The sequence below is a fragment of the Narcine bancroftii genome, chromosome 9, assembly GCF_036971445.1.
Source record: "Narcine bancroftii isolate sNarBan1 chromosome 9, sNarBan1.hap1, whole genome shotgun sequence".
NCBI lineage: Eukaryota > Metazoa > Chordata > Chondrichthyes > Torpediniformes > Narcinidae > Narcine > Narcine bancroftii.
The window spans coordinates 16,152,944-16,171,939 of NC_091477.1; the positions used below are offsets into that span (position 1 = coordinate 16,152,944).

Genomic DNA, 18,996 nt, shown 5'->3' on the forward strand with positions numbered 1-18,996 from the left:
CATGGCAAGCGGGCAGGCTTGTTGAAAACCCCATTTTGAAGATGGGCTGTGAGTTCTGAGTTCAGCCTGTTGAAAATCTTGCAGTCCTTACAAGAGGAAATAGCTGGCTAGAGTGTTTCCCCTGTAATAAGGGAAACAAGAGGAACTCTGTGAGCCTGTATGCTAGAGCAATGAGACTAAAATTATAATTAAAAAAAACATTTTTGATCCTCCTGACTAGTAACATTTTCTCTAAATGAATAATAACTTCTGGAACAATATTTCTTTGGGATCTTTGAGTGTCATATGAAGCAATCCAAATTAATATATAGTTATGTTACTATGTATTCTATATTTAGATTTAGATTTTAGTCATTGGGATTAATTTAGGCAGGGGGGAGGGTTAGGGTTTTATTTAGTTTTTATTTATAGTAGTGTCTTTTAGTTTTCCCATCTTTTCTTTTTTATATATTATCAACATATATTTGTAAACATTTAATATTGTGTTTTGTTATTACTTGTTATAATTATCATATATATGTTGATTTAAATAAAATATTTAAAAAAATAACTCTGTGGTGACCTGGAAGAAGAAATTATCATTTAGAAAACCCATGATGGGGCAAGTTTCTTCGGCAAGACACTGAAGTGACTGATCGGAGGGAATCAGCTTGTGTGTGTTTCCAACGAGCAACAAATCTCTCTCTGAAACCAACAGGAACCTTCCTGAGAGGTAACCATTAACATTTCAGCACTCGAGCCTGGTGAAACTTCATAAATGTTAAATTCTGTGCGCAGTATAAGAATCGCCTGATACCAGTGAACTTGGAGAAGTGAGAAGTGAATGACTAGACTATGAAAGCAAAGAACTTTCCTGAACATATACACATTAGATACGCATGCGCTTAGAATTAGAAGGGGGTTAAGTTAAGAGCAATAAGTTAAAGTTTGATCCTGTTTTCATATTTAAAGAAAATTAAAAGCAACTTTTGTTTATGTAACCTTTTGTCTTGGTGAATTTCTATTGCTGCTGGGTTTTGGGGTCCTTGGGCTCATAACGATATGAATTCCCAAAGCACTGCCATAATAAAAGAATGGACATAATAAATTTAACGTCCTGTTCAAATTTGAAAAAAAGTTAGATATGCAATTAATGATTCAAATATTAGATTCCAAGTAATGTTCATGGACTATCACCGCAATCTCCAGGTTTAGTGTTAATACAGAATTTTGGCACTGTGTTGTTCCTCTTCAGAGTGAGCTACTTTGTTTCATCCATATTGATTTTCAACCTTGTTTAGGGCTAGTGGTTTTGAAACATTTAAATGTATTATCATTTAATTTATTTAAAAAAAATGTAATTTATATCAATTTTTGTGCCATGTTCATAACAATAAATTCTGATTCTATTTCTGAAAAGCATTCTTTGGTCTCATTGAATAATTGAGGAGGGCATGAAGTGGCAGAGAATGGATGCTGAACTGAAGACAAGGTTTTGCTGGTGAAATATGGCAATTTGTAGGGGTGTTGCTTTGCCAAATACTGTGATAGGTTCTCATTGAAACTGCCTACTCTCATTGCAAAATGGTGAATTGCTTGCCTGCAGCTTTAAAATACTGAGGCACAAAGGTTTGGCAAACTATCTCCCAGCTATGAAATACCTCTAATGAGCTGGACAGTCAGCTATGGTTGTGGAGAAGGAATGACTGGGCAACTGCAAAGAACAAGTACAACTCTGAAGAGAATCATTAATCTATCCTTTCTGAATGTTAGTGGATTGTTTAAGAGGTTAATTTTGTTTACTTTTTAAAAAAAAATTCAAAAGCAAACTTGTGTTTCATTACTCTTAATTTTGAATGTAATTGAACGAGTAGAAACTGAGAAACAGTTTCTGCGTGCTGAAGAAACTATTTTCCCTTGAGTTCCAATCAGAATTCCCCGAAGCATTTATTTCCAGAATCCTTACAGACAGATTATAACGACTCTCTATGGAATAAAAAAGTTCATACTCACAGCACCAGAAATTTATTGAGATTTATTTAGAATTTTCTCCCCCAGTTGTTGAGTCCATTGGAGACTGAGTTTAATGGATTTTTTGGATCAGGAGTGTAGGATAAGCCATCAGCTTATTGTATGTCAGAGTTGGTTCAATGATCTTAAACATCAACTAAGCTGCAACAGCCAAAGATAATTGTGATAGAGCATTATGTAAATTTGCACAATTGATTTGCTTCAGTGTCTCGTGAAAAACTCCACATAGCACTTTCAAACTATCATTACTCTCCCCTCAAACTAAGACCAAAAATATCAGAACAAACACTGAGCAGGGGATATTGTTTCTCACTACTATTACGCCCACCAACTCCTGCCTAAATGTGTTTAACCATGGGAGATTCCCAGCCATCTGGAAATGGTTGGAAATGACTTTTATCTATTTTAGAAGAGTCAACACACTTGAGTTTAAAACTGTACAGGAAGTTTTCCACAATTGCTTTCTAGAGCAGCATACTGAGAGAAATTGGGAGGAGAATTTTTTTTTGTTGAAAAGTCATCTTTACCAACTCTGCTAATGGACGATAGAACCATCTGTAAATATGAGAAGAGGAATTGTGACTTGCACCCCTGACCAAGTTTTGAAAAAAAACAAGAAGGGTGAAGAATTTCTGCAAATGTTTTCTATTTGTGTCTCACAACGGCCTTAGAAGAGGCATCAACGTGTTAGAAAACTGACTATCTTTCTCTACACTGGACTGAATTCGCCTCAGATTTTCAGCAAAAAATTTTTCTTTTAGATTTTTAGTTTTCTATATTTCCTTTGGTCCCCCTCCCCCACACCCCAACCCTCCATCTTATCAATGTGAGAAACACAAATTAAAACCACTGGCTGACCAAATGAGAAGGCTACATACTTCTCCTGTTATTGTTGGCAAACAATTTCTAAACAGAGCAGCTGTTCAATGACTGTGGGAATTTAAAGAAATGCAGAAACATTTACTGGAAGTTTATAATGTCATATATTTCTTTATCCAGGAAGTTAAATTTCACATTTACTAGTCAATTTAATGTGATAGTGGATGGAGAGTTGAGACCAGGCATTGCCTTCACGTGAGATGGAGTTACCTGAGTACTAAATGGTTGATCACTCTCTTAAATTCTGTCCATAGTGCAATAATGGCTTTGTGATTTCATATTGTTTATAAATCAAATATTACAACTATTAAGGAAATTGTGACATGGTGCAGAAGGATTTCTTTTTTGCAGAAGAAAACCATGTTGATGCTAACGTGATTGTTGCAGAATCAGAATTGCACTAAGTTGAAGTAAAAGCGTTACAATTTTGAATTAATAATGTTGACTAGAACCGAAAATGGCAAATACTAGATTGAGGGTGTGAAAAAAATATGACTGTAGGAATTGGAACATAGATCTATTTTATAAACATATAAAAACAAATGACTATTTTCTCTGCATCCATTGAGACGATGAATGATATTATCATTACCGGCCTGACCATTTATGGTATCACTTTACTGAATTAAAAACAACCTTGCACTCAATGTCACCTAAACTAAGGAGCTAATTGTTGACTTCAGGAAGGGAAAGCCAGAGGTACACAATCCAGTGATCATTGAGGGATCAGAGGTGGAGAGGGTGAGCAAATTTAAGTTTTTGGGAGTCACTATCTCGGAGGATCTTTCCTGGACCCAACCTACTAACGGCATTGTGAAGAAAACATGTCAGCGCCTCTAATTCTTCTGGAGTTTGTGGAGACTTGGTATGACATCAGAAGCCCTGGGAATTTTCTACAGATGTGTGGTGGAAGGTGTGCATCATGGACTGGTATAGGGTCGCCGATACCCTCTAATAGGTAATGGACACAGCCCAGGACATTACAGGCAAAACCCTACCCACCATCAAGAACATCTACAGAGAATGCTGATGTCAGAAATGAGCAGCAATCATCAAGGATCCACACCACCCAGCTCACAAATTTTTCTCGCTGCTACCATCAGGAAAGAGGTATAGGTGCCACAAGACTCGCATCACCAGGTTCAGGAACAGCTGCTCCCCCTCCACCATCAGACTCCTCAACAACAAACTCAATCAGGGACTCTTACTTTTGCACTTTATTGATTTTTGTACAGTTAGTTTGCTTACCATCGTTATCTGTTCATTGTTCTTTATTTGTTTACATGTGTATGTTGTGTACAGTTTTTTTTTGCACTACCAATAAATGCTAATTCTGCTTCACCCACAGAAAAAAAACATCTCAATATGTGATGTCATGCATGAATTCTGACAATAAATCTGAAATCTGAATCTGATATAGAGCGGAGTCAATCACCATTGTTTATAAATACAATTTATCTGCAACAGGAAAAGGAAAATCACTGTATTGAACAATGGACAAATTCATTTCAATACATCACATGGATGACCAGGACTGGAATGTGTTCCTATACAGTTCAATCCCCCTCACATAAATCGGAAGTGTTTGCGAAGAGCATCAGATGGTAATTTTTTGTCTTTTAGTGATACAAAGTGAAGATGGGAACAGGAAATGTGTGTGTGCAGGATTTAATGTCAATGTACATTTGTGCTTTAGCATTGTCCCCCTTGAACTGAACTCTCTGTTCATCACTAATATTAGGAGTATCACCCGCTCCTACATCTAAAAGAATAACATTTCAAATGACAGCAAAACTAATTTAATGAAACCTCCATGAAATGAGCAAAAGTCAGATAAGGAGTTAAAATGTAGATATATATGCGAAAAGGCACAGAAATATTAATTAATTGCCTGAAATTAATTGGTTTTTGAAAGGGAAATTCTGTTCAAAAAAATTTCTTAAAGTCATCTGATGAAGTAACTATTAGGATGTAGATGTAGAGCATGTGGATGACAAGAAGGTACCATGTTAATGTATATAATATAAGAGGGATGAAGATTATACACGAGAAGCAGTTAGCGCCATGCTATTACTGCGCCAGTGACCCGGATTCAAATCAGACACCGTCTGAAAGGAGATTTTGTGTTCTCTCCATGTCTGCGTGGGTTTCCTCCAGATGCTCTGGTTTCCTCCTACTCTTCAAAAACATACAGGGATTGAAGGTTAATTGGCGTATTTGGGCAGCACGGACTCATGGGCAGAAGGGCCTGTAACCTTGCTCTAAAGTCTAAATTTAAAAAAGAAAAAAAATAGTTAAAAAGAAAACAAAGATGAAGGTTAAACATATTGGTAAAATGTGCTAACTCAGTAGTGTACCTCAGGGATCAGTGATGGGTTATCAGATTTTTTCAATACATAATAATGATCTTGGTGAAGGGGAAAATGTCACAAAGAAAGCTTGGAAAACAATTTGTGAAGGAGACGCAAGGAGATATAGATGTGGTAAGCAAGTATGCAAAATGGCAGCAATTAAGTAGAATGAGCAGAAATATAAAAATTATCCACTTCAGTATGAAGACTAAAAATGTGTTCTATTAAAGTTCAAAGCTCAAATTTATTGACAGAGTACATACATGACATCACATACAACCCAGGATGTTTTATTTTCTGTGAGAGAGCCAGAATTACCATCTATTGGTAGTGCAAAAAAAACTATCCTCAAGAAGACACTTTACATTTCAACAAATAAAGAAATGTAAACAAACTGACTGTACAATACAGAAAGTGCAAAGGTAAGAGTCCTTAAATTAATCTCTGATTGAGTTTGTTGTTGAGGAGCCTGATGGTGGAGGGGTGGCAGCTGTTCTGAACCTGGTGGTGCGAGTCTTGTGGCACCGACACCTCTTTCCTGATGGCAGCAGTGAGAACAGAGTGTGTGCTGGGTGGGGTGGATCCTTCATGATTGCTCCTGCTTCTCTGTTGCTGTGAGAGAATTAATTGCTGGAGACACTCACTGCAGTATAAAGAGAGGCAATTTGGCCCATCAAGTCCAAGTCAGCTTCCAAAAGAGCAATCCCATCTGTGCTATTACCCTTCTAATTATTTTTTCCTTGACCCATTCCCATTCATGTGTTTACTCCAAGGTGTTTTAAATGGTGGAACAAAATCAGCTCTCTGTCAATTCTTTTGCCATTTTCAAGTTCAACTGTATTGTCATCTGATTGTACCTATACATAGATAACCTGACAAAGAGCAAATCTTTAGACAATAGTGAACACACACAGACACACAGTATACCCCACGTTCAAATGACATATATACATCATGATCCAAAATAAATATATAAAAATAATTTACAGGTTTCTCTGATTTTCAACAGTCTCACTGCCTATGGGAAGACACTGTTTCCCAACCCGGCTGTCCTGAATTTTATACTCCTTTATACTCTTTGAATTTAGTGTCTCAAAGAAACTGTGGGCTGCATTCTGATTCTGTGGGCCCTATTTAAACACTGCTCTGTGAGATATTGTTGCTAGCAGAAAGGGAGTTTTAATGACCTTCTGTCCTGACCTCCAATCTGATGCTTTGTGGCTATCAGACCAGACTACCATGCAGCCAGCCTGGACACTCTCTATTGTGGTCCTGTAAAACATTTTTAGGATGGTGGCTGGTAGGCTGGCTTCTTCAACCTCCTTAGGAACTGTGGGGGCTGCTGCGCCTTCCTGACTAATGGGTTCAGGAAAGGTCGTCATTTAAATGGACACCAAGGAACATTGTGCTCCCCATTCTCTCTGTTGGAGCTATTGATAATGTAATGGGGAGCTGTCCTTCATCCACCTGAAGTCCACAATCATCTCCTTTGTTTTGTCCATGTTAAGATTCAAGTTATTGCTCTTGCACCATTGTACAAGCCTTTCAACTTCCTCTAAGCTGACTCATAATTATTGCCAATGAGTCCAAAAACCATTGTGTTGTCTGCAAACGATAATCCTGTTGGAGTTGAACCTGGTAGTATAGTCATGAGCTAGCAGCATGAACAGTAGCAGATTGAGCATGCAGCCTTGAGGTGCGCCATTGCTCAATGTGATGGGGCATGATGTTTTGCTGCCAACCTGGACAGACTGTGGTCTTTCAATCAAGATGTTCAGGATCCAATTACAGGGAGGACAATTTATCCACCAGCCTCTAAGGCAATGGTTATCAACCAATGGGCCATGACATGTTTTCATGTGGGTCTTTAAAAATGTTAAATAAATTCTTTAGATTAGGTAAAGATGAGTTTCTTACAGAGGTGCCTTTGACTTGACAATATTGCTTGTCATTACCAGTAGTGGACCATGGCATGTTAGGCCAGAAGCCAGGTGGGCCTTAGATTGATAAAGATTGAGAACCACTGCTCTGAGGTATGATTGTGTTGAATGCTGAGATGAGGTCAATGAACAATAGTCTGGCATATGAGGCACGGTTCTCTAGATAAGTCACGATGGAGGGGAGGGTCAGGACTATTGTATCATCTGTGGATGGTTTGGCTGATAGACAAATTGGAATGGGTCCATTGTCATTAGCAGGTGCGCATTTATGTGCCCCATTACCCGTCTCTCAAAGCACTTTATGGGTGTACATAGGGGCAACACACAGGGCCCAATTAATCCACCAGCACATTTTAGGGATAGATGAAGTGAGAGCAGGCAGCGGAGATCAAACTAGTGTCAAGTCATCTAATTTCCACACACATGCACACAAAGTTATTACCAAACCTGGTTTACTGGAGCTGAGAGGTACTATTAAGAGCTGTTCTATTACTACCCAGATGATCAGAGACATTTGGTGTAGGATGCCATTGGTCCTCTGTGGTTAGGTTAGTAAGGGATTTCTTAAAGTGGTATGTGAGTGGAAAGAAAAAAGATTGAGAACCAGTTACTAGAACAACATGCACAGACAACAAGTGGTTCCAGCAAATAATTAAGATGAAAAATAGAATGTCACCCTAACTAGCAAGGGGATAGAGTATAAGAATAATGATGGCTTGGAGTAACTGTAGAGAACTTTGACAGCTGCACAGTGTTAGTAGGTTAATTGGGTTTAATTGAGCTGCAATTGGGGTAGAAGGACCTGCTATTGTGCTGTATCATTTTTTAAAAAAAAAAGACTGTATACAGTTTTTGCCTCATTATTTAAATAAGAAATATTGCTTTCAAATCAATGATTTGATTCCTGGATTGATCTAACAGTAAGAATTCAAAGGGGCTTGGCAAGGCTGATCCTTTGAGGATATCCAGAAGTAACTCAGAGTCAAAGTTTCACGATTAGTAGTTGCCCACTGAGGAATTTCTTCCATCAGCTGTGGAAGCTGACAATTTTGGGTCACAGGGAATCAGGACTTAAGAAGATGAGGCAGGAAAATTGGGGCCAAGATCAGATCAGTCACTAATGTGGCCAAGTGACCCCACCCCACCTTTTAATGTTCATACTCAATGCTTCATAAATGTTTCCCTGATGGAGATCACTGCCCACGACGGTCACACATCGTATAAATGGTGAGGGCTGCCATAAGCTTTCAATTCAAGTTGAGACTGATGAAACTTCTCTTTCATAGTTTGTGATGTCATATTGATTTGCTATTGTATCACAACTTTAAAGCACACAATACACTGTGTCTGATCCAGTATGAAACTGTCATGTCTAATTTAAACAGTCACTACTCACAGTGACTTTATTGGCAGATATGGTGTTTTTACTCAAATCCACAGTGTAGTGAGCTGGATCATTCAAGTTTATGTGGCTTTGTCATAATTTGAACAGATTTATTAGTTTTCATTGACCCCAAAGGCGGCTAATTTAAACTTCCTTGGAATTCAATTGTGGTTTGAAATAATAGGCACGTTTTTAATCCAAAGCATGTTCCAAACTCTGCATTGTGCGGTAATATCTGCCATATAATTGCAATGCTTCAGTACCATTTAAGTGCCAGACTTTTTTTTATTTATTTAACAGGGTACTGAAACTTTTGCTAGGACTTCTACTAGTTTCTACTTAGATAGAGGAGATTTTTTTTTCCTCATGTATACAAGCAAAGTTTTAACCAGCACTTACATTTAGTATTGCTGCAGAAAAATAAAAAGGACTGATATTATAATGACAGCCGATTAGAAGAGGTTTTGTACTTTGGGAGTGGAGCTACCATAATAGAAAAATATCTGCTGAAGTTCTCGGCCTGAGATGTGATCTCTGTTTCTTTTACCAGATATTCCCTAATCCATTGAGTGTTCTGGCATTTATTTTCTGTTTCAGATGTTTTACCTCTGATTTTTGATTTTCTGAAACATAGCGTCACCAGACACTTCTGCTTTCTCATTAGTTTTAATGTCATTCCCTGACCGTGTCTCATCTTCCCGCAATGGACTGCACTCGAAAACCTCGGACTTTTCTGTAGCTTCCTGCATGTTCTCAACCCTACTTTCAATCTCAATAGGGTGTCCTCCGATACACTGACTGACCGTTTGCATTTTTATCCATCTCCCAGAGCCGGTTGCCTTACCCCTTGCTCCAGAATTTTCCCATTATTATTCCTCTGCATTTCCACCTCCATCCTGATCTTGAACCCATTAGTTTTCTCCCTCTCTTTGACAGTTCTGCATCTGTATCCTTCCTTCACTTGAACTGCTGTGTAATAAAGTCATAGCACAGAAACATACTGTCTTCAGCCCATCTCGTCCGTAGTGTGCATATTTATTCTAATCCCACTTACCTATATATATTTTCCCTTCTGTGCCATGGTAATTGAAATGTTTGCCCACATGCTTCTTGCACTTTCCTTGACTTCCTCCTGAGGAAGTGCATTCCAGAATCTAATCACACTTTCTGTGATGGAAATTGCCCTCTAAGATCCCCTCTAAAGGTGAACCGCTCATCTTGTAACCATGTCCTCTTCTTTAAGATAACCCACAAATGAGAAAAAGATTCTTTCTATCTACCCTAGTCATAATTTGGTTACTTCTATCATCTCATTCGACTCCTCTGCTCCTGTGAAAATAAACCCTGCCTATCTAGTATCTCCTTAGAATCGAAATACTCCAATCCAGAAAAAGTTCTGATGAACCTCCTCTGTACCTACTATAATATAATCATATCCTTCCTAACAATGTGGTCACCAGAACTGCAACCAATAATTCAAGTCGGCATAATGGTTAGCGCAACGTTGTTACAGCAGCAGTGACCGGGACTGTGGTTCGAGACCAGCACTGCGCGTAAGGATTTCGTACGTTCTCTCCACGGGTTTCCTCAGGTGCTCCGGTTTCCTCCCACAAAAGAAAAAAAACCATACTGGGTGTTGTAGGCCAATTGGGTGTCATGGGCTGAAAGGGCCTTAGCTGCATGTCTAAATTTAAGTGTGACCTACATTTTCTAAAGACAAGACATAAAAGATTGCAGATGTTGGAATCTGGAGCAGAATATAAATTGCAGACTCAAGTTGAAATGTCAACCATCCCTTTGCCTCAACAGATGCTGTTTGACCCATTGAGTTCCTCTAGCAGTTTGATGTTTGGTCCAAAGTTATGTCAAGTTATTCTATTATTTTGATGGCATTATTTGATTGTTTCTGGTTATCTATGAAGGAAATAACTCCTGGCCTCCACATCTGCATAACAAAGACTGATAAATAACAAAGGGATTTTCTCATCTGTATCTCCATCCGTTCAACCTGTGGCAAAGATCCAAAGTGATGTGTGTCTCCACTCCATCAGGAAATCAGTGGATCTGGGTAAATATCTGCCAAACATAACATTTAATTCTAATCACCACTAAAAGAAACCCACATCAAATACCACTGTTAATAATTCTATCTCTTGTACCATGCAGATATACTTTCAAATCCAAAACTCAGGAAATCTGTGAGAGTGGGGAAGGATGTGCAGCATTGCGAAGAACTAAGGACATCTGCCCAATTTCAAAGATACAAAGGTTGTTTTCACACTTTATGCCATTATATGAACATCATAATTAGACTACAGGCAGGAACTCATGTTATACACAGAAACTAATGTATTAGTTGCCAACATTCTGCTCACCTTTGGATGACTATTGTTTATATATGTCAATAGTCTGTTCCTTTCATTAAATATAGCTCAGAAGCGACACACATTCTAAATTATACATGGTATTATTCCTATTTTGTGTTTGAACCCATGATCTAAGCTTACAATTTAGTGTTTCAAAAGGAATGCAACATTTGTGGAATTCCCTTCCTTTGTGTGAGACATTGGACTTGATTGTTCAATCCTTAATAGTTTGGGCAGTGACATTCACAATCCAATGATGAGCCTGCCTAACTCTCAATGGAATTCAAGAGAACAATATAATGGCACATTCCACACTACTCCCCATTGACTCCTGAATAGGGGAAGTCAATGTGACCAGCCATCCCTCCAGAATTCACAACCCTCTCTTTTTTTTCTTTTACACACACAGATGATGTCATTTCCTAAGCAATTGACATGAATATTCTTGGCAACCTTTCTGGCTGCATTATTTTTCTGGATTGGGAATGGCATGTCTTCTTCCCAAACTTCAACCAAATTAGGGACACATTAAGACATAGAGTCATAGCACAGTAAGAGACACATCTGCCCAATTTGTCCATGATGACCCAGTGAGTTTCATTTGCCTGAGTTGGTTTCCAGTGTAATCATCTGGGAGATGAGTGAAAATGTAAGTTTTAAAGTAGTAATGAAAATAATAGACCAGAGAACATTCTATGGTATGTTTTGATAATTCGGTAAAGCTAAAGCTGATTTGGAAGAAGAACAACAACTCCATATGTGGCAAAGACAGTGAAAGACTATTCACTTTTGGGTAAGGTACATGACCCTGATTAATGAATCCCAAGAAAATTCTAAGTAACACTATTTATCTGGAGAAGTCAGTTTGAATGTTCTATAAAACTGGAGGTTTATCTGTATAAATATGGAATGTGTGAGCCATGCGTCAGACTCCCTTGGGGCGAGATTAGCTGCAGGTGGCAGTGCTTCTTGTTGTAACAGAGTTCTCATGCTTTGCAAAGTTAATTTAAATAAGTTTGCAGCTCAATCTGTTTATTTATCAAGGTACCTCAGGAACACTTTAACACTGGAGCATTTAAAAATATTATTAATATTTAAAAATGATATCGGGGTCAGCATATCAGTTCATTTAATTGCTTTCACCAAATGCTTTGCCTTGATGGCTGGTATTTTGAGCAAACAATTTAATGGACAATGTTCATCAGATTAAGCCACTCCATTATTTGACTTGAAACTGAGGCAAGTAATTGGCAGTCCACAGGTCAGATTTCTGACTCATGAAACCACAGCTGGCCTTCATTCCCTGACAGACATAAAGTAACAGCACTATATGTAGAATAATAGTTAACTTTGTGTTTTGGCCAATACAACTTCTCTAACCAGATGGCCAAAAATAGATTATATTTGATTTCAATATACAAACATGCTGGAGAAACTCAGAAGGTCACACAGCATCCATAGGATGTGAAGGGAAACTCATGTTTTGGGCCTTGTTTAACTGTTTTAAATTTAATTTTAATTTAATTTAGACATACAGCACAGTAACAGGCCCTTTTGGCCCATGAGCCCATGCTGCCCAATTATATCCAATTCACCTACAACCCCCGGTACATTTTTGAACGGTGGGAGGAAACCAGACCACCCAGAGTAAACCCATATAGACATGGGAGAATGTACAAACTCCTTACAGACAGTACGAGATTGAACACTGGTCCTGATTGCTGGCACTGTAACAGCTTTGAGTTCACTGATACGCTAACTGTGCCACCCTAAATTTGATTTAATTCATTAATTTGTTTGTAGGATCTTTCATTTTTTAATTCATTCCCAGGATGTAAGTGTTCTCACTGGAGAGGCTTATATTTATTGCCTATCTCTAATAGCCCTTTCTCGCAGCAGTCTCTGTGAGAAAACATTGGGATACTTTGCAGTTAAGTAAGGAATTCCAGGATTATAATCCAGCAACAAAGGAGGATTGGTGATATACTTCCAATTCAGGATGTGCTAGAACTTGAAGGGAAAACTGCAGATAGTGTAACTTCCAAATACCTGGTGATAGAAGCCCAAGTCTTGGGAGTTTCTATCAAAGAGCACAAGTTCCTGTATACAAATTGGCTGCTATGTTTATCTATTGAAGGTAGGAAGCATCTTATGTAGAAGGTAAACCACAATATTAACTAGCACAACCGCATGGTCTGATTTAACATTATAAAATCATGGAGTCAGAGAGTCATAAAGCATGGAAGCAGGCCATTTGGTCCATCATATCGTTAAAGGTTTATGAGATTATCTTCCCCTATCTCAATTCAGGCGGTACATTCCAAGCGCTAACTGTGAAAAAACTGTGTGAAAAAGTTCCCATCAGAATCTCTCTGAACTCCCTGGCTCTCAATTTAAAACTATGCCCTCCACCATGGAAAAAAAAATGTTATTATATGTCCTTCCATTCCCTCTCAATTTTATATCCCCATCTGCAGGGAAAACAAACCCAGATGATCAGATTTCTCCTTATAACTGAAATGCTCCAAAATAGGCAACATCTCGGTGAATCTCCTCTGCACCCTTTCCAGCACAATTATATCCTTCCTAAAGTGTGGACACCAGAAATAAACACAAGGCTTAAGTAATATTTTATGTAGTTGTGACACAAAGTCCCAGCTCTTGTGATCTGTGCACTTCCAATGAAGGCCAGCATCTTTTATGCCTTCTTCATCACCTTATCCACCTGTACTGCTATTTTCATCAGGGTATGGACTTCTACCAAAAGCCATCTGTTTCTGCTATAAATCGAACACAAGATTTTACAAATTATTCGTTAGTTGTGCACAAATCTTAAAATCTTAAATGTTCTCAAGAATTTAAAAATAAAAATCACCTTTAATCAAAATCAAACTAAATATGACCTTGCCTTGTGCTCTGAAAAATCATTGATACATTTCACTGGCTCAGTAAGTTGCACACTCAAGTATCTTTGCGAAATGGAGAAGCCATGAATATATATTTGGACCGATGGAATCTTCAGAACCATGCCCGATCAACCAATCCTGTACTTCCATTAAGTATTATTATATGGCAAATCCTGAGCATATTGTAACAACTTGATGGAAGGAAAATCTCCCTAATAATGCAGAGGAACTGAAATTGTGAGTAAATTAACCCAGTGAATTGTGTTTTCACTGGAAACTCATTGAAATAGTCTCACTCCTAATGAAAAAGATGTTGTGTTCAATGCCTTACAGAGACTGTGAAATGCATTTTGTAATAGTAAAGGTTGGTCGCTTGGCAAGGGTATGTGTGTGTGGGGGGGGGGGGGGGAAGGGGGGGACGTGAGCACATCTATGTGTGCATGAGAGAGGAAGAGAGGGGTAGGTTTGAACTCCAAACCTCAAAATCAAATAAAATCCAGGAATGCGCAACAAAAATTGATAAACAAAACTAATTAATACTTATCTGCTTTTCAGAAGAGCCCGAGATGAAGGAAGAAATGAATAAAAGTGGAGGTGCTGGTTTGGATATTTAAAATCAGTCTTGTGTAGAAATAGGAAAGAGCACATGGCAATGAATGAGTATCCTTAAGCTTCTCATGATGGCTTCAGATCTGTTGATGCCACGGTTGAACATATGGGCTCAGGCATGCTATTTGAAGGTTGACTGAACATCATGAGCCTTTAATATATGACTTGCATATGACCCAATGGATATTCCTCCCTCACATTTAACAACATTGTATTGAAAGGAAATCTAATTTGCAGCTTATACTCCAAGAGAATTTCCAGCTATGTGCCAATACTGATATATTGCATTATAATCATTCCTAAGTTAACATGTTCTTGGAATTTGTTCACTTATTAAGGTATTAGTTATAGAAAGTGAGTTGAACTTTGGAAGTATTACAGCTTCATCATATGATCAACATTACTGTTATGGATTGAACGTCATGCTTCCAGAGGAATATATCAGTAAAAACAGAATGAGATGCACTGACCTGAAAGTCTTTTTTCTCTTGTGTTTTTCCAGATTATATCCCAAGCTTTGTTGGTGGAATCCTTAATATGTTCACTGAAGGAGCGTCTTAACGGAGATTTGGAATGGTAAGCCATTCCCTACTTGTCACTCTGCTGTATCCCACACTATTCACATACATACAAATGCTCTCTCTCTCTCCTCCCCCCTCTTATACACACACACACACACACACACATACAGAAAGTGCTTCTATTCATTTAAAGATCTGTATGATAGAGAAGAGAGAGTGAGAGAGCCAGAGAGACAGACAGAGAAAAAGAGGGAGAGAGAAATTCCACCAAAGACACCAGATACAGAATCTGCAGTCTGCAAGTAAAAAGAACCAGTTTGTAACAAACAGACTGGGTCAAACCATTTCCTGATGTGGAGAGAAGTTGTTAGTAATCTGCTGACACCCTTCTCCAGAAACCTCCCCTCCAATGCTTTGGGGTCAGGCCAGGCTGGAAAGGAAACAGCAGTCCATTGGGGTGCCCCCCTCCCCTCCCCTCCTCTCCCAGCTAAACACAGCCGTGCATCACAGCTGCCACACACTGTACACTTGAATGAGAGTCAGACATTCAAAAAGAAATGTTACAAGACAAACATTTGGACAAGCAGGGTTTTAAAGTCTTAAAACTGTGTGAAACATTTTTTTTCATAAAGTAATCCATTGATATGGAACTGGAGTTCTGCTTTTGCCACAGCTGATCCATTTCAGTGTTTTTTTTAAAGTTTGATGATGAATTCATAGTTACCATAATTTCTGGAGTAGAAGTAATACATTTTGATAATATGCCATTTGAGGAAAAACAGCATTTAATCCATCTTTCACATTATGAGATGATTTTCAGCTTAAAGTACTTTTTTTAAACTTCAAGTTGTAGCTATTTAGTTTTGGAAATATTTAAAAAATATTTATATTGGTAAATTGGATCCAAAAGAGACACGAGGGACTGTTGATGCTGCAATTCAGACAAACTCTAAACTGTGGAAGTAATGGGATGTCCAAGGCTTTGCGTCGAGACCCTGGATCAGGGCCTGAACACTCCTTTGCTTCTACAGATGCTGATGAGCCCATATTGGTTCCAAAATTTGTTTAGTAATAGGAGTCAAAGGGAGATGGAAGAGGGTTGTTTTTGTGATTGACTGTTCCAGGGTGATTGACACTGCTTTTAAGAGATGAAAATAACTTTGATGTCAGAAGCATGATCATTCAGTTTGAAGATGATATGAAGATTATTCATAGAGTAGAGGATGATATTAGTGGTATGAATATGCTAGTGAAATATGCTGAGCAATGGCACATGGAGTTTAATACAGATAAATGTGAGGAGATACTAATGAGGTCATGATATTTTATAATAAATAGGGAGTTTGAACAACCTTGGTGTATGAGTCCAAAGATCCTTGAAAGTGGCAGTGCAGATAACATGTTTAGGAAAGCATATGGAATGACTGGTCTTCAGTATTTAAGACATTGAATGTAAGAGTGCTCCAAATTGATAAGATTTCAGTCAGACCTAGATAGAGAACTATGTAGTGTTCTGGTCACTGCACTACAGTACTGATAAGATAGCACTTGGGTTTCAAGGAGATTCTCTGGGATGTTCTCAGGTTTGAGAGTTTCAGTTATAAAGAGAGACAGGCTAAGCTAAGCCTGGATCAGAGGAAACTGAGAGAGAACGTGACTGGTATATAAAATTACGAAGGATGTAGATAGGTAGGTGCAGGAAATGTTTCCCTTTATTGGAGGGAGACATCAACTTACAGTAAGAGATTTAGCGGGAAACTGAGGGGTCCTTTTTCACCCACAAAGTGAAGAATATCTGGAATACTCTGATGGAAGCAGAGTTGATGACAGTATTTAAGAAATGTCCAGATGAGTTATTGAATTGTCACTGCAGAAGTCTGTGGGTCAAGTGCTGGAAGATGCGATTAATATTGCATGGACATTGTGAACTGAAGGGCCTGCTGCCATGATATTTGACTCTAAATGATAACCCACACACCTTTAAATGAAAGAAAATCACACACCAATATGACTTCTTTCATCTATAAGAACTTTAGAAATCAGCAAAATATTTTTGATGTAACCATTGGTGCAATATAGTAAAACTGCCTGTTAGCCTCTGCACAGAACGCTCCCATAAAAGTTGTTATGACGATAATTGGATAATCATCCTGACCAAAAACCTGGGCAGGCCATAACTTCCTGACATAATTTCATGTCTCAGGAATAAGGAGTGTAGTTCACGTTTGTTTTTTAACAATGACCCAACAACAAGGTTCCTCAAGAAAGACCTTTGGCCTGCTCAATGTAGCTGGTAAAGCAGAACTGAATGCACACTTTTTGTCTTCATCCCATTTAAAAAAACTTCCCAAAATATTTTGATTAAAGGGAACTATCATGGAAACAGAAACAATCTGAATTTCCTCCTTAAAACCACAATGATGTAGACAATCCACGCAATAGTATGAAAGATGCGAGAAGACAAAACAAATCCTAGCCTGTTTTGAGGTTAATAAAGAATTTTATGAGTGAACACATGTCCAAATGCCTCAGCTAAATGGAATGGACGAGATGTTCTTCTTTCCCCAGAGCAAGTATTCCATGCCCTGAGAGTCATATATTGTGATAATGCTTTCTTCCAGTTATACCCCCCCCCCAACCAATGAAAACAATCATGCAAGTAATCCTCCACTGAAGAGAATCATAAAATTGTTATAGAATCATTGATTCATTCAGTGGGAAAACAGCCCCTCCTGGCGATTGTTTCTCTGCTCTCCATCAAGTAGCTATTGATACAAATTTAATTTTCCATTTCTCATCTAATAGCCTTATATGCACAGGTGTTTCAAATGCTCATCCAAGTCTTCATTAATGTGAACTTGCCTGCTTTCACCCGCCTACCCAACTTATTGCAGGTGCATTCCAATTTTGATTATTCTCTGGGTGAAAACATTATTCCTCGAAATTTCATATTCCTTACCTTAAACCTATATCCTCTGGTTGTGAACACTTCTGTTTCTCAGTTCTCACATTGCACATGCCCCTCATTACTCTGTACATCTCCCCTTCAGGCTCCTCCACTTCCCTTTATAACTGAAACTTTCCATCCCAGGTAAAATCTTGGTAAATATCCCCTGCATGCTCTCCAGTGCAATGACATAATTAAAACAGCATGGTGACCAGAATGTAGGTTTATATAATTATTCCAGGTTATATTCTATACCCCAGCTAATGACACCAAATATCCTATCTGCCTTCAAAAATCTCTGAATGCTGCCATGCAAGGAGTGGAGGAGGTTACATTACACCAAGGTCCATCTGTTCCTCAGTACATCCAAAGACCTGATCATTCATTGCATATATATCCTGATCTGTTCTCCCAGAATGCATCACATTAGAACCAAGTCCCATTTGCCACTTCTTTGTCTATTTTATCAATCTATCAATAGTATTCTGTTGTCAAAGATGATCCTTGTCTCTAGTCACAACATCATCAATCTTGCTACTCTTACTAATAATACTCTAATGAAGGAGATGATCGTGAACTTCAGGAGATCAAGAATGACCACCCCCCACTACATATCAACAGCTCCGTACTGGAGAGAGTAGAGAGCACCAAGTATCTTGGACTTCACTTAATTAGTGATTTGTCGTGTACACACATCTCCTCACTTGTCAGGAAAGCGCAACAGTGACTGGACTTCCTGAGAAGACTGAAATGGGCAAGGCTACCCATCACCATTCTACAGGAACTCTATCAAGTGATATGGTTGCTGCAGAGGAATGGATTGGAGGTCAAACCATAGGACTATGAATGAGAGAGAGAACCATTGGAGTCTCCCTCCTCCCCGTCAGCATTATCTACAGGGATCAATGTCTGAGGAGGACATGAAAGATTATTGTGGACCCCCTGCACACAGCATCGGTCAGGTGCTCCTGTCAGGAACGAGATACAGGAGTATCAGACCCAGCAGCACCAGGCTGAAAAATAGCTTCTTCCCACAGGCGTTTGGACTGCTGAACGACCAAAGGAATTGTTTTCACTAACCAT

At 38.5% G+C, this 18,996-nt stretch overlaps 1 protein-coding gene across 1 annotated transcript in view; it reads right to left on the minus strand.

The window, feature by feature from the left end:
• LOC138743222 (rho GTPase-activating protein 7) overlaps window positions 1-15,310 on the minus strand; it is a 145,660-nt gene extending 130,350 nt beyond the window's left edge. Inside the window, exon 1 of the mRNA XM_069898180.1 lies at window positions 14,916-15,310. Within this exon, the coding sequence (XP_069754281.1) occupies window positions 14,916-15,030 (115 nt within the window). The 5' untranslated portion in view covers window positions 15,031-15,310. The remainder of the gene's footprint in view (window positions 1-14,915) is intronic.
• Between the last annotated feature and the right edge of the window lie 3,686 nt (window positions 15,311-18,996).